This window comes from Gossypium raimondii, chromosome 8 (assembly GCF_025698545.1).
Source record: "Gossypium raimondii isolate GPD5lz chromosome 8, ASM2569854v1, whole genome shotgun sequence".
NCBI classification, from domain to species: domain Eukaryota; kingdom Viridiplantae; phylum Streptophyta; class Magnoliopsida; order Malvales; family Malvaceae; genus Gossypium; species Gossypium raimondii.
Window position 1 is genome coordinate 13,351,837 of NC_068572.1, and position 23,806 is coordinate 13,375,642.

The window sequence follows — 23,806 nt, forward strand, 5'->3', positions numbered from 1 at the left end:
ACTACTTCTGAAAGCTCGATTTTGATCTATAAAGATGTGAAAGAGAAATTTGATTCAATTTTCAAGCATCAACCTATAATGCCAGAAAAAAGGTTTTAACCTGAAGAGCAATAATGTGATGGTTGTTCCTATGCCAATTAGAAAGATAATCAATGCTCTTAAGTGGGAACGATTCTATGATGCTCGTTCACTTCCCGATGATGAACTAGTTTGAGAATTCTATGCTAGTTTGACTACACAAGATGCTACTGAAGTCATCGTTGGCAAGAAAAATGTACTTCTTACTTCTAAGTCCATCAATGATTTGTTTAATTTACCTGATATTGAGAAAGACGAGTACTACCTTATGATGATTAATATCAATTGGGATTTTCTTCAACAAGTGCTTGATGTTGTGACAAATCTGGGATCCCAATGGATTATAAGAAAGTATGGGAACCATTCTTGTCGAAGAGAATACTTAAAACTAGTAGCAAAGGTATGGTTTTATTTTGTTCGCTACAGTTTTATGCCTATCTCACATAGTTCCACCATCTCGATTGAACGGATGCTGTTGCTATATGCAATCTTGACAAAAAATTCCATTAATGTTGGGAAAGTTATCCTCAAGGAGATTCATGACTGTGCTAAAAAGAAGACAGGAAGTGCTTATTTCTCATTATTAATCACTTCACTTTGCTTAAGGGCCCGTGTAAAAACACAAGCAAATCTGAAGGGGCAGTATGTCCAAGGGTGCATTACAAGTCATGATCTTGAAAGGTTAGTAAAGTGAGTGCATGAGCTGAACCAAGGCGAGCAAGAGGAACCAACTGAGCCAGAACCTGAAGAGTCAACAAATAAAACTGAAATCAAGTTTATTCCATGCATAATCAAGAAGAAGAATCTGATAAGGAACCAAATAGTCTTCAACCAGTTGAAGAAGCTGAAAACCCTAAACTTAGGGTTGAGCTAGAACAAGAACCAGTCAAGCTAAGTGTTGAACCAGAATTTACAACTCCAATGCCGACTCTTGCAAATACTTCAAAGAAATTGAAGCTGTCAATTTTGATGGATATGTGCAAGTTCATGCACAATCAACAATAAACTTACTGGAAATATGAAAAAATTAGAGATGATTCAATTCGAAATAATTTTATAAAATATCTCTAAGACTTTTGTTCCTGAGTTCCCAGATGCTATCTTTGAGACATGGACGGAAGATTCCAATGATACAATCGGAGATGGAACTAAAGAAGACAAGGGGAATGAGTCAGAAAAATAAAAGGGGGGATTCTTTTCTTGTTATTTATTTAATTGTGTTTAGGTCTTTAGGAATTTATTTCTTTATTAATTGGGATTTAATTTATGCGAAATAAAACATAGTAAGCATGAATAAACACTTCCTTAGAAAGAATAAGACTAAGTGATGAGGCAATGGGAATGAACATGTCTAGGATTGGGTTATGAGGAAAGACTTGGTATTTAAGTAGTCTTACTGACTCACCTCTCTTTCTTTACAACCCTACCTGGTGTTCAGTTTCCATTCATTACTTTGTTCTTGCAATGAGAACATTGCTTCTTTTTAAAAGGGTGTAAGGCAAATAATTGCTCAAATTTTAAAATTTTTAAGTATGTTTCAATCATTTCTTCATAAGTATGTTTTAATAAATGAATGCCTAGAGAAATTCTTTTTAATAAGATAGCTTTTATGCAAGTATGAATGATGATTTTATCTGGGTGATTGTTTGTTATCGTGAAGAATGGAATGTTTTTATGATCTTAGTCTTAGGTAATGTTTGCCATGAAAACTTAGTTTCTCTTGAGATCAGACATGCATGAAGGTTTATATCTTTAGAATTGACTTAGTAACTTTCTTAAGGCAAAATCCTAGGGGGCATAAAAAAGTAAAATGATATAGGCACTATTTCTTTAGACTGTTTAAGCCTTTTCAAGCCCACCTTATGATATTAGACCCCTGAAACTATAATTTTGAGCTTAAAGGCCTATTTTTGAAATGAACCTACATTATAAGCCAGTTAACATCTTTTTAAAATTATCCTAATTTTGTGCACCAATCTTAACTTAAGTTGTCTTGGGAATCAACATTTGAGGAAATTTTCATAAAGATGTACATGCTCATGCTAAAGAAAAAAGAGAGCGAAGAAAAGTTCACTCAGTCTCCAATAAGGGAAAAATGTATGAGCTTAAGTTCAAAATAAGTTTGAGGGTGTTCCAAAGGTTCAGTTAAAGAAAAAGGTTAAATTTCGAGAAATCCAAGACAAAGTTAAATGTTAAGATTTTTGAACCAAAATGTTTCATCTCTTAAAATCCCTACCTTTAACCAAGTTGCATTACAACCTTATAAAAGACCTATTGATTTGATGATTATGTCGCCTACATTAGTGGAGAGGAAGAATTAAGTTCAACATATTAAGATGATAAATAAGCCTTATGATTATTTTGCTTGATTGATGAGAAATTGTGTTGAATGAAGAATATTATCTATGGTTATGACATACATGCAAACTATTATTCATATTGACATATCTTGAAACTTAGAATAAAATCTTCAAAATGTTTGTATTTGAGTTACTAGTTAATAAAGAAGATCTATGAGCATGAATTTATTGATGCAAGATTATGAGACAAAGATTGATGCTACCTACACTCTTAGTAAAATTTGCCTTAGCAAGACCTTGTGCTGTGCATGAACATTACTCGGGACAAGCAATGATTTAAGTTTGGGGGTGTGTAAATGGAAAAATGTATAGGAATTTTCCTATATAATTCATCACCTTTTTACTTAAATTTGTTGTTAAAACCAATTAATTGTTTAATAAATTAATGAAATCTGTGAAAATATGAAATTAGGACATAGAAATTATTAAAATGTGATTTTATATTTTATTATATAGTTTTCATGCATAAAATGGTCTATTTTATATTAATTTGAGTGTATTATATTTTAAGCTATGAAGTGGTCCATGCATGATTAAATTAAATAATAAAATATAAAGTTATATTTAACAATTCATTTTAAATATTTCATTAATAAATTGGGTTTTAATTAATTAAGTAAATTGATTAATTAAAGTGATTAAATTATATTATTTGTCCGTCTAAACTATCTACTAGTTTTTGGACAGGTCTGAAAGGTTTTCTCTAATTGCAAAACCGTCCAATTTCGAGACCAAGTCAACCCAATTTTTGGTAGCACATGGTTGACCATAAATCAATATTTGGTTTAATTACACAAGGTCCTTAAAGAGCTAAAGAAATCAGAGATTTTCCCAAAGATTTGTCGGTGACCGAGTCTTAGTCCTGAGTTGTTGTGGCACTCAAATTGACTAAAAATTAAGGAAGAATCATCCACATTTTCTCAATTCATGGCCGGACACTCTTGGAAGAAGATTCAAAAGATGGACACTCCTTTTTTTAGCAAACTAGCTCCCTTGCCTCACTTATAAATAAGAGCTCATTTCTCACTTTTTCAATCATCCCTCATCCATCATCCTTCATCCCTCATTCATTCTCTCCTCTCTCAACTCTCTTAGCTCTCACGCCTATCATCATTCTTCCATAAGGATTTTTAGCAAAGTTAGCCTCTTAAAGAACCCTTGGTCGGCCACCTTGGAGAACCATCAGCAAAGTAGCAAAGTAAAAAAACGAAGGAGTCTCGTCAGTCAGAGTCTTGGGTGACAGCCACTCTGAATTGGGTTTAATCTTTCTTTTCTTTAATTTAATTTGAAGATGTTTGCTATATGTTCTATATTCTCGTTTACAACAATGATAGCTTAATTTTATTTAAGCTAGGATGATTATTTTAATTAAATAATATTTGTTTGATTCATGCTTATAATATTTGTGCCTCAATCGATCATGTTTTCAATTAAAATCAAGTCTGTATCTCGTTCATACGTGATTGGAATGCACCTGAATTAGCTGAGCGATCCTGACCAGAAGACGGCTAATGGACACATAATTGAAATGTGCATGCTCAATTTAGATTCTGACCCGATTAAATTGTAGGTTGTATAACAACTCTGACCAAGCTCTGTTATCTGCATAGTTTTTAGATTTGTGTGATTAAATTGTTTCAAACCTGACATGTCCCTATTACTTCACACAAATGCTAAGAAACCCTTAATAAATAATGATCAGTAAAAATGCGTATTTATTGAGTAAATGATTCCGAAAGAACCTAATTTGGTTTCCAAACTCATGAAAGATCGAGTTGCCATGGAATGTTTTTCCGAATGTTATTAAGCATGTTGATAATAAAGTGAGTTTAATTAAAGTAATTGTACTAGTTTATTTATGTTATAATTTTTGCAAATTGTGTTTAGTTTATTAAAATCTATTTCATTCATATAGTTTGCATGCTTAGGATAATTTGCATTAGGAATCATTGCATTTAGTTTAATATATTTTAATCACCACTTTTTAACTATATTGTGTTTTTATTTACCAAATTGTTAATATAATTTTACAAATTAAGTGACTTAGCACAAGTACAATCCCTATGGAGACGATAACTCGATACTTACTTATTACTTGATAACGACTGTGTACACTTGTACAAACCCCAGTGTTTCAGTAAGGTCAAAAATGTCGAACTTTGTTATACTGGACTGAGCTCAAGGAGAAAAAGATACACGAGGTTGATTTGATTTGTGAGACTGAAAAAAAGTAAAAGTGATTATAGATAGTTTGAAAGCAACTTCAGATCGTCAAAAATCACATACGGATCTTAAAAGTAAAGACATAGAATTTCAATTGAGGGACAAATTATTCTTGAAAGTATCGCCCTGGAAGAAAGTGTTTCGGTTCGATCACAAAGGAAAGCTATGTCTGCGATATATCAGGTCGTAAGAGATTATTGAAAGAATTGCACCTATTGCGAATCGATTAACTTTACCGTCAAAACTAGAAAAGATTCATAATGTCTCTCACATGTCTATGTTATGACGGTACCAATCTAACCCTTCACATGTTATCTCCCGGACAGATGTCAAGATTCAACTTGATATGTCGTACAGTGAGCAATCGATCAGGATTCTGGCACGAGAGGTGAAAGAATTGAGAAAGAATAACATAGCTTTAGTAAAATTTCTCTAGTAGTGAACAAAATAGAAAAAGCTACCTGGGAACCCGAGGAAGCTATGAGAAAGTAATATCCAAACCTTTCCTCATGTAAGATTTTTGGGGACAAAAATTTCTTTTGGGGGAGAGTTGTAACAACCAATTTTTAGTGAAATTGGAATAGTGGTTTTGGAACAATTAATCTACTGTCAAAATAGTCATTTTATTATTATTTTATGCCTACAGCATGATAGTAATACCATATAAAAGTTTTGTTGAGAAATTTTACCGTTTACATGCTCAATTTGATAAAAAGGACTAAATCGTGTAAAGTGCAAAAGTTGAGTTCTAGTAGTTAAAATTATTAAATAGCTAAAGAACCATAAAATAAGAGTTCTTATATGGTAATTAGACCACTAATGAAGATAGTGGAATGTAATGGCTTGGCATTTGTGTAATTAATAATTTTTTAAAGGTTAATTAAGTAATTTTGAAATTATAAAGAAAATATAACAAAACAAACCATCATCTTTTTGTGCTTAGCCCACTAAAATTTTAGGGTTAGGAAGCCATGGGAGAAGCTTCAACATTCGGCTAAGGAAAAAACCTTGCTTGGTCAGTGAATTTGGTCCTGTTTTTAATGATTTCTATGTTTTCGGGATCATTGTAGCTTAATCTAGCTAGCTCGGGGACTAATTTTTGAAATTGTTAAAATATTAGGGTTTTGCCATTGATGAATGTGTAAGAGTTTTGATGTTTTATGGAAGAAAATTGCAACACCCCCAACCTGGCCTAGACGTTATAGCTGAATCTAGCGGTGTCATATGGTTGTGTGTTTAAAAAAATGAGTTGTCGTCGAAAACCTCTTATCTTTACCACCTCTTTACACTGTATTATGCTTAAATCCAAGATGTGTCGATCAATTTCAACATGATTCGTCTTCAAATTTTATTCTCCTTCAAAACGTTATTAATTTTTAAAATGTCACTTACTGTGGAAGTTTTTCAAAATAGTTTGCATGTTTGTGCAAATTTTGTTAAAATGTTTGATTTGTTTTGAAAACTCGATTATCCCTACTACTAGCAGTTGTAAATCAAAACAATAAAAACCTCAAATTAAAAATAAAAAACCCAAAGATGCCATAATTACAGTAAAATACCCCAAAATAAAATCAAAATATAATTTATTACTAAGTCAAACTAATAGGTCGTGTGGCCACCGCAGAGTCGTCCATCGCACCAATCTGCCTATGTCTGGGGATTACCTGTATAATCAAATCAGAAAGGTGAGTTTACAAAAACTCAATGTGTAATCCAAAATAAAGCAAACAGTCAGAAGGCAATCGTAATCTTGGCTTAAGCCCATTTCATTACAGTTTCAATTTCAAATAGGGCTTTAGCCCATTACAATACAGAAGCAGTCATGCATTTACGCCTTAGCCCATTACAATATCTATATTCAGTGCAATAACAGATATGCAGTTTCAAATCCTACCCAGCCAGCCTTTACACTCCAACTTTGTCCAACCCTATGGGGATATAATCAACCCACCCATCTCTACACTCCAAAAAGTACCGAATGCGGCACTAAACAGTAGTTCGCAGTAGATCTTCTAGTAACTTAGGCTCGAGGCCTTTCAGTACACTTCCTCCAAACATTATAATTCCCCAACCCAATGTAATGCAATCTACAGATATGACATGCTGTAACATAATATCATGTATGTAAACAGAGCATATAATATCAAATTATTGGGACATCATCAGGCTTAATCATATCAGTCATACAGTCATTTCAGTCAATTAGGGGTCTAGGTAAACTTACCGTCCCTACAGTAGGTTCACAGTTGACTTGGGTGACTCGTGCAACCTTATCAGTCAAACAATGAAAATGGGCCTACGAGCCTAAGAAGTTTTCTCGTGTGGGCCCACATGCTCGTGTGTCCCACATGGCCCAAATTGGCCTTGGCCTCGTGATCGATTTTAGTGTAACCCATGATAGATAATTATTCATATGTGTTTCCACTATTTACTTATAATCCTTTAAAGTGTCTACTTGAGTCACTGTTACTAAATTATTTGTATCTTAAGCTACAGAATTCCAAAATAAGGTCCACAAATTTTCACTGAAACTAGACTCACATATCTTCTTACCATAATATTTGTTAGAATTTTTGTTTTAGCGAGTAAGTACAGTTTATTCTTTAAATTTTCACCTACTTTACTGTCTGGCAGCTTTGACCTTTCTGCACAAAAAATTAATTATATTCTTGTACAGATTTTGGACGATGTACTTATTTGTATATCTTGAAAATAAACTCATTCCGGATTTTAAAAATATAAAATATAACCCATAATTATTTTTATACAATTTTTAATAATTTTTGGAAGTCAGGACAGGGTATTCTAAAATCATTCTGACCCTATCTCACTAAAATTCCATTATCTCATAATATCAAATTCTGTTGCTTACTTCGTTTCTTCTATGAGAAACTAGACTCAAATATCTTTAATCTCATATTTTTTCACCCTCTAACTCTATTCTCCCGATTTATGGTAATATTTTAAAATTAGCCTACTGTTGTTGTCCAAACAACAAGCAATATCGACTTTTCATTGAATCCTGTATTTTTGTATTTCGGGTACACACCTGGTACCGGTTGATGCTACAACGATCCCCGAGCACTCTAGAACCTATAATTGGCCAATTCCACTCAATTTATCTCTTAATCAATTGACCTAAAACTAAATCTAAAACGAGAAACGCATCCCTTACGCGATGAAAAGCTTCCCTAACACCTCAAAATAGTTGGTTACGCAATAGCACAATGAGACCCCTAATCCACGCGAGATGCTGCTGCCAAATGCCACAAACCCCGGAATCAAAGTTGGAAAAAAAATCGTAAGTTAAAGAGAGCAAAAACTCTACTTACCAGACTGTGCGACGAAAATTGACCCAATAGAATGAATGTATGGTAGCCAACAAAAGAGACAGAAACAGAAGGAATAATGGAAAGAAAAAAATTTGGGTTTGACGATAGAAAAACAAAAGGTGAAGAAGAAAGGGAGAAGAGATTGCGTCAGAAAGGTAGGGAGTTATGGGCAAATCAAAATTTTACAAAAAGGAAACGACAATGCTCAGAAAATTTGATAACCCCAAAATCCACTCCCCTAAATTCTCTCTACCAAACTCCTACTACTCAGATTTCCAATACAACTCAAACTCTCCAACTGACGAGCAAATAAAAAAATATATATTTGTCCTTACACTCACGGAATGATTCGAACTGCTGACCCTCTACCAACCAATACTTCCCTTAACCATCAGACCAGCAGGACCATTCTGGTAAGTACTTACAAAGTTTTAATTAAAAGCCTACTAGCCAGAAATAAGGGTTAAGTCAAAAAAATACTACAATTTGCCAAAGTCAGGACTTGAACTCAAGACCTTTCAGACTCATCCAGAGCACTTAACCACAAATGCTGATACACAATTGTGTCACATTTTCACTATAAAAAATAAAAATTTTGAGGCGTTACAACTCTATCCTCCTAAAAAATTTCGTCCTCGAAATTTACCTGGTTCGAAAGGGTGAGGATACTGATGGCCCATCACATCCTCAGGCTCCTACGTAGCTTTCTCAGTGCTATGATTACACCACAAAATCTTAACCAACGGGGTGGATTTTTTTCTTAGAACCTTTACATCATGCTTCAAAATCTGAATTGGCTCCTCCTCAAAGGTCAGGTCTGGCCCAACCTTGATCTCCTCAACAAGAATAATATGCGTGAGATCAAGGCGGTAGTGCCTCAACATAGAGACATGGAACACGTCATGAATCTGATCCAATTCTGGAGGTAACTCCAACTAGTAGGCAACTGGTCCCACACGTTTCTGTATGCAGTAAGGCCCAACAAACCTAGGGCTCAACTTACCCTTGCGACCAAACCTCAATACCTTCTTCCATGGTGAAACCTTGAGAAAAATAAAGTCCCCCATAGAATACTCAATCTCTCGACACTTCAGATCGGCGTAGGACTTCTGCCTATCAAATGTTGCTTTCAATCGGTTTTGAATCAGTCTAACTTTATCCTTGGTATCAGAAACTAGTTCAGGGCCTAGAACATGCCACTCGCCCAACTCAATCCAACGTGAAGGTATGCGACACCTACGACCATATAAAGCCTTGTAAGGTGCCATCTAAATGCTAGACTGATAGCTATTATTATAAGTAAACTCTGCTAACAGCAAGTAATCCTTCCAACTGCCTCGAAAATCAATCACACAACTTCTCAACATATCCTCCAGTATCTGAATCACCCTCTCTGATTGACCATCAGTTTGAGAATGGAACATAGTACTGAAGTCCAATCATGTACCTAGAGCTTCATATAGCTTCTTCCAGAATTGAAACGTGAAGCGAGGATCCCTATCAGATATTATCAAAACCTATACCCCATGCAGCCTCATTATCTTAGACACATACAATTTAGCCAACTTCTGTAGAGAGTAGTCAGTACGAATCTGTATGAAGTGGGTGGACTTGGTCAATCGATCCGCGATGACCCATACAGAATCCTTCTTAGTAGGTGTGAAAGGTAACCCACTAACAAAGTCCATAGTCACTCTCTCTCACTTTCAAAGTGGAATCTTAACTGGCTGCAACAAACCCGAAGGTAACTGGTGCTCAGCCTTAACCTGCTTGCATGTTAGACACTTAGCCACAAATTTGATAATCTCTCACTTAAGACCTGACCACCAATATAACTCACGAAGGTCATGGTACATCTTATTTCTGCCAGGATGCATAGCATAAGGGCTACTATGCACCTATCGCAGTATAGACTGCCTTAATTTAGTATCTTTCGGTTTACATATACTCCCATGGAAGCAGAGCACTCCTTCACTATTCAACCCAAAATCCTCGGTATTCCCACTCTCAACCTACTGAAAATGAAATCCGAACAACTCATCCTCTTTCTTCTTACCCTTAATCTGCTCTATCCACGTTGGTTTAACTTGTAGTTCAGCCAATAGGATACCATCATCAAATAAACTGAAGCAAGCAAACATCACCCTCAGGTCAGTCATAGCTCTACGGCTCAGTGCGTCGGCCACCACATTAGCCTTACCAGGGTGGTATTCAATAGTACAGTCGTAGTCCTTAAGCAACTCAATCCACCTACGCTACCGAGGATTCAGCTCCTTTTGAGTGAGGAGGTAAATGAGGCTCTTGTGATCAGTGTAAATGATACACTTCTCACCATACAAGTAATGCCTCCAGATTTTCAGTACGAATACCACTGCGGCCAACTCTCAGTGATATGTCAGATAATTCGCCTTATGAGTTTTAAGCTGACGAGACGCGTACACTACCACCTTACCCTCTTGCATCAATACACATCCCAAACCGACATGTGATGAATCACTATACAGAGTAAACTCCTTTCCAGACTCTGGTTGTATTAGAAAAAGGGCATCAATCAGTACAGTCTTGAGCTTCTCAAAGCTCTCTTGCTGTGAATAAGTCCAATTAAACGGCACACCCTTACATAGCAACTTAGTCAATGGAGCGCCAATCAGAGAAAACCCCTCTACAAATCGTCGATAATACCCTACCAGTCCCAGAAAACTGCAAATCTCAAATATAGTCTTAGGTTGCTTCCAATCCAAGATAGCCTCAATCTTTCAAGGATCGACTCTAATCTTCTTAGCAAAAACCACATGCCTTAGAAACGTTACTTCAGGTAACCAGAACTCAAATTTACTAAACTTGACGTACAATTGTTTCTCTCGCAGAATCTGTAGAACTATTCTGAGGTGTTCATCGTGCCCATCCTTAGTTTTCGAATACACCAGTATATCATCAATAAATACAATTATGAACCGATCCAAATAGGGCTGGAACACTCAGTTCATCAGATCCATAAAAGCTATCGGTGCATTCGTCAGTCCAAAAGGCATTACTAGGAACTCATAGTGACCATAGCTAGTCCTAAATGTCGTCTTATGCACACCAGCCTTTATAACTCTCAACTGGTGATACCTTGATCATAAATCAATCTTAGAGAAAATTGAAGCCCCTCGGAGCTGGTCAAATAGATCATCTATCCTCGATAGAGGGTATTTATTATTTATGGTCAACTTGTTCAGTTGCCGATAATCAATACACATACGCATGGATCCATCCTTCTTTTTTACAAACAGAACCGGTGCTCCCTACGGAGACACACTAGGGCGCATGAACCCACAGTCTAATAGCTCTTGTTTCTAGGCCTTAAGCTCCACAAGCTCTTTCAGTGACATTCTATAAGGGGCGATGGACACTGGAGCTGTACTAGGAAGGACATCAATCCCAAACTCTACTTTACGATTCGAAAGTAACCCAGGTAGCTCTCCAGGAAAAACGTTTGGAAACTCCTTAACTGTCCTGATATCCTTAACCGAAATGTCCCCAGAATCTAAAACACTGATGTAAGCCAGATACGCCTCACGTCCTTTACGAACTAACTTTTCAGCCCTCAATACAGAAATCACATTCGATAAGTAGTTCTATTGCTCTCCAATTATGACTACCTTGTTGTCTTTCATAGTTCTCAGTACAACCCCTTTCATGACACAATCTAAGCTTACTGCGTGTTTAACCAACCAGTCCATTCCTAGTATTAGATCAAATTCCCCAAAAGGCAGTTCCATTAGATCAGCCAAAAAGATGACTCTTTGAACCTCTAGAGGAACATCTCTAAAAATTTTGTTAACCCTTATTGACTGCACCAACGGACTCAGTACACTGACCTCACTTATATTGCTCTCAACCAATATACCCAAGTTTTCAGATATGGTACAAGTTATATAGGAGTGAGTGCATCCTATATCTATCCGTGCAGTATATGGTACATTATAAATAAAGACCGTACCCGTAATGACGTTTGGAGCATCTTTATCTTCTCAGCGACAAGCAGCATAAACTAAAGCTGGCTGCATCGCCAAAGTATGACCGGCACCTCTGCTCACTGCCCTCTGACCACACCCAAACCATTACCACCTCTGCTTGACCCTCACGTCCCAATGACTACCCTTGGCTGCTGCCAAGTATTACTATCCAGAGCTAGCATCTGATCGAACCTCTGTGAGCACTCTCTAATACGGTGCTCTTGAGAACCGCACCTCAAACATTCCCTAGTTCTTTTCCAACACTCGCCCTTATGGCACCTACCACAGTCAATACACAACGACTGTTCAATAGCATCAATGGGAGCCCCAACTCTCATCGGCCCATAACCTCTAGCCTTTTTATTAGGCCTCAGAATGGAACTCGAGGGCTTCGAATCCCTCTTATTCCTACCCTCTCTCTGTCACAGACTCAGTACCAGAATCAGATTTAAGAACTCCCTTCTACGGGCATCCACATAACTTGCCCCCACATATGTCCCCTAAAAAGCGGTCTTAAAGAACTCCCAGGTTAGGCAATTGGGCTGAGTGCCCTCCTTAACAATGAGCCACCACTGATACGCCTCATCACGTAGCAGCGATATAGCACCCTTTAATTTTTACTTAGGGGTGCAGTCTAGGTCATCCATAATTCTCTCAGTGGCCTCTATCCAGTATTCTGCCACAATAGGGGCAACGCTAGCAATACCCCTGAAAAGCTCAGCTCAGTTAGACCAGAGTTGTTCCATAACCGACCATCGGCCTCCAGCTCCAGTATTGGGCCCAACGATCCTTTCTAAAATCCTTAACATGGATTGAGACAGTGTGTCTTCCCCAGTCGCTCGATTTTGTGACCCAGTCTCAATGACAGGCAACACCGATGTCTCGCTAGTGTCTAGATTTGGCATACTGCCCAGTGAAGAGGACTTAGCTTGGGCCCCTCTACGGCCTCTACCTTAGCCTCTAGTAGCCCGTCTGCGAGTACCTCGTGTGATCATCGTCTAGTTGCGCTTATCTGTATTAAAAGTTTTATGAATAAGTTTACAGTTCATTAGTTATTAGTAGATGTTTTATGGAAAAAGTTTCAGTAGTTCAGAGTTTGTTTTCGTACGACGCAGTGTCTACTATTATTTATCGGTTTTACTATAGTATCAGTATATACTAACCTGAGTGTTTTCAGTACAGTCTATCTATAGTAGTCTCAGTATATACTATCTATAGCACTTTTAGTTTTTCAACAAATATAAATTCAGAGGACTTACAGGATCGGCGCCAGAGACTCAATGTGCCACACATTTAGTAAAAACATTTCACGTCATTTAGAAATCAATTATTAGAAAATCGAATCTCAACAACCCAAATCCACAGCCGAGTTTGTGACCTGGCTCTGATACCACTAAATGTAACACCCCCAACTCGGCCTGGATGTTATGGCCGAATCTGGCAATGTCACATGGTAGCGTTTTTCGAAAAATGAGTTGTCGTCAAAAACCTCTTATCTTTACTACCTCTTTACACTCTCTTATGTTCAATCCAAGACCTGTCGATCAATTCCAACGTGATTCGTATTCAATTGTTATTCTCCTTCAAAATGTTATTAATTTTCAAAACATCACTTATTGCTGAATCTTTTCAAAACAGTTTGCATGTTTATGCAAATTTTGTTAAAATGTTTGATCCGTTTTGAAAGCTCGATTATCCCTACTACTAGTAGTTGTAAATCAAAACAATAAAAACCCAAAATTAAAAATAAAAAAACCCAAAGAGAGCATTATTACAGTAAAATAACCCAAAATAAAATCAAAATTATAATTACTTACTAAGTCGAACTAAATAGGTCGTGTGACCACTGCTGAGTCCTCCATCGCACCGATCCGCCTATGTCTAGAGATTACCTGTACAGTATAATCAGAAGGGTGAGTTTACAAAAACTCAGTGTGTAATCCCATATAAAGAAAAAAGTCAGAAGGCAATCACAATCTGGGCCTAAGCCCATTTCAGTACAGTTTCAATTTCAAATAGGGCCATAGCCCATTACAATACAGAAGCAGTCATGCATTTGGGCCTTGGCCCATTATAGTATCAATATTTAGTGCAGTAACAGAATATAGTTTCAAATCCTACCCAACCAGCCTCTCCAACTTCGTCCAACTCTACACTCCATGTGGGGATATAATTAACCCACCCATACCTATGTTGGACCGCCGGCACCCTTACGGTGCAGCAGAAAAAGAAAACATTCGGCGATCCTAACCATGGATCCATGTGTGAGGAACAAATCGGCGTGAAATAAAGGTTTCAAAATTACCAAATCTCTATTCTGAGTAGACAGCAACGAGTAATCTGATCTACTATCGAACCAAGCCGTAATCTATCGTGACTCCGGCCTCTACGTAATCCACCCAGTTGACAATGAACGAAAGGAATCCCCAAAACTATTTTGAAAAGACTTTGCTTTGACGACTGCTAGACCCCAAACAAAGAAAAAATGAGATTTTTATATCTATTTTTAGGGTTTTTAGAAATTAAATACATATAACAATATTTTAAACCGAAAATTATAATTACATTAATTATAATAATTATTTCAGTAAATTATATATTTATTTGAATTTATATACTAACCAAATTCATGTTCTCATTATGGGTGCAACAACCTTGTACATAATGTGTTTGATATTTGATTACCCAATTAAATTAATTCTATAATTAATTTAATTCAAGCGACAACCAAACACAATACCAACTATGTTTTATTTCGTTCATTTCAATCATAGGGTGTGACCCTGTAGGTTCTTGTAACGTTAGCAGTAATACTAGAACGATTCCAATGTTACAAACAATGAGTGGCACCTAGCAATGCATCATTGCTACCTAAGTCACCCGAAATCATGATTTGACATAACGTTTTTATAATTAACTTTTTATGCAATAATCCTTAAGTCCTTTATCTCTGGATTGGACACAAGTCATGGAATAGTCACACTTGCATAGTTCATTCCATGTTCCTTGATATCTTAAGTAGACTATGATATACAAATAAGTATGACATCTCATATTAGCTTATTCGAGCATGGCAATGCATTTCTAGTCTCACCCAATCAAGTGGCTTAAGATATTACTCTCATTATGTAAGAGGGACTTATCCTATATCGATCAACCATATCCCTCTGCGTAGATCTTGGTATATCCAACATCAGCCTTTATAGAACAACCGATTCACGTGTACGCTTGATCAGATCAAAATATACAACTCACGATGTTAGGATTATGATGATCTCAAGTCCGAGGATCATATACATATTAATCACTTGTGAGTAACGCTTGTGACAATTACATAATAATCCAAGAAACATACTCATAACGGTCACCCAATATGTTGTTCCCTAACACACATATTCATGCATCGATTTTGACATTCCATATCAATGACAACTCTTTATCATCAATCAACTACATGTTAGTCTTAATGCATTATTGTTGTCCTATCCAACAATAATACTTGACTAAGGACCTTTTAAGAGTAATCATATTATTCTCAGGACATTATTATAAAACAGTTTATTTATACACACAGAAAAGAAACTGAAATAATAGTGGTAATGTCTTATATTAATAAACATGATAAATCAAGTATGTTATTACAACCATCTCATGATTGATATTTGGGCATACTCTAACACCCTACAGTAGTTCATAGAAGAGCTGTCAGTAACTTAGGCTCGAGGCCTTTCAGTACACTTCCTCCGAACATTATAATTCCCCAACCCAATGTAATGCAATATACAGATATGCCATGCTGTAACATAATATCATGCATCTAAACAGAGCATACTGTATCAAATCATTGGGACATCATCAGGCTTAATCATATTAGTTATACAGTCATTTTAGTCAATTAGGGGTCTAAGTAAACTTATCGTCCCTAAAGTAGGTTCACAGTCGACTTGGGCAACCTGTGCAACCTTATCAGTTAAACAGAGAAAATGGGCCTACAAGCCTAAAAATTTGGCCCGTGTGGGCCCACACGCTCGTGTGGCCCACATGGCCAAAATTGGCCTTGGCCTCGTGCTCCATTTTAGTGTAACCCATGCTAGATAATTATTCATATGTGTTTCCACTATTTACTTTTAATCCTTCAAAGTTTTCTACTTGAGTCACAGAATTCTGAATTAAGGTCTGCAAATTTTCCCTGAAACTAGACTCACATATCTTCTTACCATAAAATTTTTGGAATTTTTTGTTTCGCCAGTAAGTACATTTTATTCTTTAAAGTTTCCCCTACTCTGTTGTCTGGTAGTTTCAACCATTTTGAACTAAAATTTAATTATCTTCTCGTATAGATTTTGGATGATGTTCTCGTTTGTATATCTTGAAAATAGACTCATTTTCAAATTTTAAACATATAAAATATAACCTATAATTATTTTTATACAATTTTTAATAATTTTTGGAAGTTATTATATGGGATCTGAAATCATCCTGACCCTGTCTCACTAAAATTCCATTATCTCATTATATGAAATCTTTTTCTTACTTCGTTTCTTCTATGAGAAACTATACTAAAATATCTTTAATCTCATATTTTTTTCACCCTCTAACTCAATTCACACGATTTATGGTGATTTTTTAAAGTTAGCCTACTGCTACTATCCAAATAACAAGCAATATTAGCTTTTCGCTGAATCCCTTATTTTTGTGTTTCGGGCACACACCTGGTATCGATTGATACTACAACGATCCCTAAGCACTCAAGAACCTATAATTAATCAATTTCACTCAATTTACCACTTAATCGATCGAACTAAAACTAAGTCCAAAATAAAAAATGCATCCTTTAAGCGATGAAAAGCTTACCCCAGCACCACAAAATAGTTGGTTATGCAATAGCACGATGAGACCCCTAATCCACACGAGATGCTATTGCCAAAGGCCACAAACCCCCGAATCAAAGTTGGAAAAAATTGTAAGTTAAAGAGAGCAAAAACTCTACTTACCAGAACTTGTGACTAAAATTGACCCAACGAAACGAATGTGTGGTAGCCAACAAAAGAGATGGAAACAGAAGGAATAATGGAAGGAAAAAAATTTTGGGTTTGACAACAGAAAAAGAAAAGGTGAAGAAGAAAGGGAGAAGAGATGGCATCAGAAAGGTGGGGAATTTTGGGAAAATCAAAATTTTACAAGATGGAAACGATAATGCTTAGAAAATCTGATAACCCCAAAATCCACTCCCCTAAATTCTCTCTACCAAACTCCCACTAATCAGATTTCCAATACAACTCAAACTCTCCAACTGACGAGCAAATAAAAAAATATATTTGTCTTTACACTCACGCAGGGATTTGAACTGTTGACCCTCTACGAACCACCACTCCTCTTAACCACTAGACCAGCAGACCCATTCTGGTAAGTACTTACAAACTTTTAATTAAAAGCCTACTAGCCAGAAATAGGGGTTAAGTCAGAAAAATATAGAATTTCCCAAAGTCAGGGCTTGAACTCAAGACCTCCCAAACTCACCCAGAGCATTTAACCACAAATGTCGATACACAACTGTGTCACATTTTCACTATTACAAAAATAAGAATTTTGGGGCGTTACAAAAATGGTTAGTTGTTGGTAGATAAACAACTTTTGTTAAGTGATTTTTATGAAATTATCAAATAGGGTTTAATTAAAAAATAAAAAATTATACACGGTGAAATTGTGAAATAATGGAAATATAGGGCTTGCTAGGGACCTAATTGATATTTGGCTATGATGGGTTGTGGTTAAATTGCATGAATTTCCATTTTTGTAGGCTAGGGACTAAATTGAAATGAAGTCAAATGGGTAAGTGCAAAAGTGTAATTTTTCTAACATATGAATTTGGATTGAATTGAATAGAATAGTTAATAAATTGGTTGAATTTAATTATTTAGCTTAAGATAGATCTCAGCCAGATTTAAATCGAGGGAAGTCAAAAGTCGTGGATTAGCGGATCGTACTCCTTCGCGATACTGCCGATGTAAGTTCATAGGAATTAAATTATATCATTTGATTTCCTTATGTATTTTTATTTTATAATCGAGTAGTTAATTATTATATAATTATACCCCTGATCGTACTTACATGCCCCTGTTGTACTTCAGTACCCCTGATCGCACTTACGTGCCCCTATTGTACTTAGGTACCCCTGATCGCACTTACGTGCCCCTGGTGTACTTCAATACTCCTGAACACACTTACATGCCCCTGTTATATTTCGATACTCCTGATAACACTTTTGTGCCATGGTTACTTTTTGGTAACATTAATTAATAAAAATAAGAGTTTATTCATTTAATGTTAAGTTAAATAAATTGCTATGTACTTACTAAGCTTTATAAGCTTATACGTGTTTGTGTGTTGTTTTGTAGATTACTTTTGCTTACTGGGGATGGACCAAAAATTTGGCTTACACTAACCATCATCGTTAGTAGCTTTTGAACTCTTTTAGGATTGTGGCATTTATATGTAGCTATAAGTATATATGTATATGTGTCTAGATAATTTTGGGTATAATAATGAGCTACTAAGTTATGTGTTTGGACACTTTGTTTTCTATGTTGTATATATGTACCTTTTGACTTGATAAAATGATATGGATGCAATTACTTATGATATGATGAATTTGTGGTGAATTGGTATTTTAGTAAGTAGTACTTAAATGGTTATTTGGTGCTAGCTTAGAATGGCATTCTTAGTGCTAAATATTGTGTTTGCTTGGTAAATCAAATGGCATGTGAAGATTTAAACTTAGTTTGAAGTTAGTGAACATCTTGGCAAAAATTCAAGTATCTAATTGTCTATGAAATGATATTGTAATTGAGGTGCCTATGGGCATGTTGGTTGGATGTGTTTATATCATGCTTGGTTAGTTTGATTATACATGAATTTGGTGTCTTATAATGGCTTGAAAATTGGTGCAAAAGTGCTTATAGGTACATGCTAGTTTGGGTGAGAAAAATGGCTTGTAAATGACATATTTTTGTCTACACGGGTGTGTGTCTCAACCGTGTGTGACAAAAGGCCAGGTGGCACGGCTGTGTGTCCCTTGTAGCTTTCAAAGGGTTACAAGTCAGGCAGTTACACGGCCTAACACACAGGTGTGTGAGATTACTTCGAAGGGTATAAGGCCTGGCACATAGGCGTGTGGCTTGGCCGTGTGACCCAAGTCAATGAGATACACGGGCATGGGCATGGGTTGGGACACGGCCACGTGTCCCTACTTCGAATGGCCACACGGCTATGTGACCCCTGCAGTGTTGAAAATTTTCAATATTTTCTGAAAAATTCTTTGAGTTTTCGATCTAGTCCCGACTTGTTTCTAGCGCGTATTTAGGGCCTCGAGGGCTTGTACAAGGGACTATTTACATATTTTGAATTGGTTTTAAAGTGTTTATTTATATGATTTGAAAAGTTTGAAATTTATGCTCGTTTGATTTGAAAACTCTAGTAATGCTCCGTAACCCTGTTCTAGTGATGGATATGGGTTAGGGGTGTTACACGTTCATATCACATATTTATGCTCAAACATCCATATGCCTCAATTTTCATCCAAAACATATCCATCCAATCTTACTAATATTAGCTGATTCAACCTTATTATTCAAATATGTGTTCAATCAAATCAACAAGGACTATTTCATTCTAACAATACAAACATTTTCTTACCGAATCCATGTTAACCATGTCATACTTTCTAGCTAACCATGTCCACATTACAACATAACCTAGAGGACACACACAAACTAACTATTAGGCTTATCAAAACATTCAAGTTCCACAAAATGTACTAGCTAATCCATCACTTAAACTAATTAACAAGAACACTTATTCTACTTAACAAGAATTTCAACATCCAATATGCATGTTCAATTTCCTTTGTCTATTCACAGTAATATTAACTTACTATCTTAGTTATTCAAATCACATATACTATTCAATCAATACACTTCCAAGCATTAGCACTACATAATTAACATTTACAGGTTTCATATCACTATCAAAAAACTAAGATTAGTGTATATACCATATCAAAATATCACAATACCAAACCATCATCTTATAACATAACATTTAATGATCAAAGGACTCCCTAAGGTACATGCCATTAACTAAAAAAGACATTACCAAATGTTGAGTTCGGGATCGTAGCTGGATGTTGATTTCGATGAGCGTACAAGGTCAAAACCTAACATATGTAAGGAAACAAAACCACACACTGAGTATGAACTCAGTGGTATTTCTATAATCTAAAATTAAATTATAATTTAAATTATAATAGAGTATGGATTAAAAATCATAAGATGCACACACCATTTAAAATTATCCCACGCTATCTCATAACTGCTCCAACATGATTCAACATTAGATAAATTTATCTCGTAGTTGTTATTTCAACAAAATAATGTGACATTTCTCATTCAATTCCAATTTTCTATATCAATAAGCACAGCCAATTTTCATAATGAATCTTTTCACAGTTTATTTATTTTATTTGCATATTTTAACTCCCTTTTAACCTAACTTGGAATCGAACGGATAAATCTGGCACCCAGTGCCTACCGGATAAATTTAAAAATAATAAGTTGTGCCCTGCGCTTGTCGGTATAACCAACAAATAGATGTGCCCAGCACTGGTAGATATAACCAACAAATGGGGTGCCCAGCACTCCCCGAAACATAGTCGTGTCACCCTGAACTCTTCCTATCCTATGTCATGCCAATTATACCCGACCCTGCCTCAATAGTTAATAGGGTAACAAATTTCTCACATTCATTTATAATCAATTTTCAATTTCCAAATCATAATCTCAACCAATCCATCAACGATTCCCATATATAACAATATATTTCATCACAACATTTATGCAATTTCACAATTCAAACAATATTTAATATTTTTGAATCTATGTAATTCAGTTGTTATCATAGACAACCAATTCATATTAACTCATTTTAACCCATTTTATGACTTGTAACTCACCTTATGATCTTACCATATAATGTAGTTCATAAATGCAATGTAACACCCTATACTCGGCTCGATTGCCGAGCCAGAATATCAGGATGTCACACCACCGTCTTATGTCATACACAATGAATGAAAGCTCATTCTAGAAGAAAAATTTTTCATATTATCAATCATATAGGTTTTAAGTCACTCGTACTCTTTAATTATCATCGTTACATGCTAAACATACATCAATAATCTTACAACAATAGTTTAACATGCATAAGGTCTATTTAGCAAAATCTCAAAATTGACTACGTAGGTATCGATACTATAAAATGGGTATCGATATTTCTCTCAAGTGGTATCAATACCATTTGGAAAATCGATACCAAATCAGCATTCTGTTTCTCATCTGAAATCCAAAGTCTCAAAAATTATCGGTACCTTTCGAAAAGTATCGATTATTTTACCTTGAGTATCGATGGTCGTGATAAGGTATCGATACCAAATTACGTTACTGACTTATTACACTTTCAAAAACATGGGAGTATTGATATTAAAACTCAAATATCGATACCTTTACTTCAGACATAAAAAATACATCAATCACAAGCATATAATTCATACCAACTAATGTCTAACCATCATGTACCATTCACTTCATCAAATGGTCACTAAAATGTTCGAAGTAATAGTCCAAAACATCATAATCATGACCGAGCAAGGAGCCAATAATTCAAACTGAAAGTCTATAAGTCCTAAGCAAAATAACCATGTAAACAACTTAAAAATCAGAGCAAAAACCAGCATATAGTCTACCACATTGCCTTTAGTTCCCAAAACATAAATGAGCAAATAAACACCTACGAATAACTACTAAATTTTTGGCTTGGATCACCCCTCGGAAACCACACTGCTCACACCGGTACATAACTAATATGTAATGGTTTAAGAAGGGAGTAGGTAAGCTTAACAAGCTCAATGAATGTCTAGAATAACTACCCTGCAAACAATTCATGAAGCATTAATGAAACATATATGTAGCATAATTGTAGCAGCCTTAACTTAGTTCTCATATTTTACTTCATATGCATATCCGATAGTTTATTTACAGATTCAATACATACATATTCATGTAAACGTCACAATACACACAATCACATTAATAGATCACTTGACACTTGAGCTATGAAAAGTAAAAGTGAGCACTATCACCACTCATCAGCTACATAGATCTCTAACACACTATATAGACTCATAGAGTCAAACATGTCCCGTAAGTGAAGCGTTAAGCTAACACTCTCCAATCACACCAAACATGTTCCGTTGAATGGAGCTAAGTTCACATTCCCTTATCTCTCTAAACACGTCCCAAAATCTCAACACCCAAATCACGTATAACATATATGTGAGTACTTACAATCCTATGGCATGCCAACAATATCCAATAGTCTCAAGTATCACAAGGCCAAAATACCCGTATTTAAACACACATATTACTTACTAATTTTTGACTACTTTCATTGCATATTTGTATCATTTGCACATTATTATCACTGTCACTTAGCATGTATGACATGCTTACACATATACTCTTTCACAATAGTAATCATGAACATATGACACATGTATATCATCTCATTTCGGTTCACAATTTCCCAATAACGCAAGCACATCTCTTACAAGATAAACATGGTACAAGAAAGCTTACACTCAAAATTTAGAGTAGGGGTTTAGGCTACCACTAAATTCCCAAATAACGCATATCGTGTCCACAAGCTGTTAATCTAAACACTTACCACTATGCATTCGTTGAAATATTGAAACCTCAAACTAGTCTTTCCTAGCTCGTAGATGGTCCTAGCAAATTCGAAACTTCAATACAACAATTCACACAACAATACATCAAAAAATCAGCCAGTGACTCACCACAGGCAATCAAAAAACATAAGCCTAACTAAGTTCTCATGTAACCGAAGCCTTTAACATAGCAAATTTTAAGTTCAAATATCACGATCTATACTCAGTCTTTTCGCCTAAAATCAATTTTTTTCATCTTTCAATTCACCTACGACTAATTCTCAACCTTTAAATGACACTAAAATACTCAGTTCATAGTATCGACTTTTTTGACATGTTTATGGCTATTTTTCAAAAATTCAGTAAAGCCCAAGCAATCCTTAGCGACACTTTAAAACAAGTTTAGAAACCTTTGAATCATATCAAAACCTATTGATTAACACTTTGAATTCATATTTTTACTCGAAAATCTGAAATTCACCACTAATGACTATATTTTTTGTTTTTAATCAAAACATGCGACTTAGCACCTCAAAATTCAGTTTCAATGGCCTAATAACATTAAAAACTAATAAGAAAGTGAATGGTTACCTTTGATAGTAGAATAAACGAGTTTTTTTATTCAAATCCAAGAAACCCACAAGTGAAGAAGATGAAGAAATTAATGATATTTTAGGATATTTTCTTGAATATTTATGGAGGTTTAATACTTAGGGAATGATGGAAATCAAAGTAATATAGTTTGGGAATAAAAAATCAATTGGAAGAGTAAGGGAGAGCAAGAGACAACAAAGCTTTATGTTGGGGAAAAACCCATCATGAAAACAAAACTGGAAATGGGGATTTTTAAGTTGGTTTTTAAAATTTGGTCTAACTGCAACAGAAACGTTTTAAATCTTGACCATGTTACAAATTAGTCATTTTTCTAAAATTAAAGGTCTTTAAAAACTTATTTTCAAAAAATTAATTTGATTTTCTAAAAACCACAGTCGAAAACACTACTGATAAACCATGTTGCAAAATTCCAAACAC

General features: G+C 35.5%; 1 protein-coding gene across 1 annotated transcript; it reads right to left on the minus strand.

The window, feature by feature from the left end:
- Window positions 1–737: 737 nt before the first annotated feature.
- Window positions 738–9,261, minus strand: LOC105793150 (uncharacterized). The gene is made up of 3 exons (XM_012622077.2): window positions 9,019–9,261; window positions 8,761–8,901; window positions 738–821 (listed from the first exon to the last, which is right to left on the minus strand). The coding sequence occupies exons 1-3, from the start codon at window positions 9,259–9,261 to the stop codon at window positions 738–740; spliced, it is 468 nt and encodes a 155-aa protein (XP_012477531.2).
- Window positions 9,262–23,806: the final 14,545 nt, after the last annotated feature.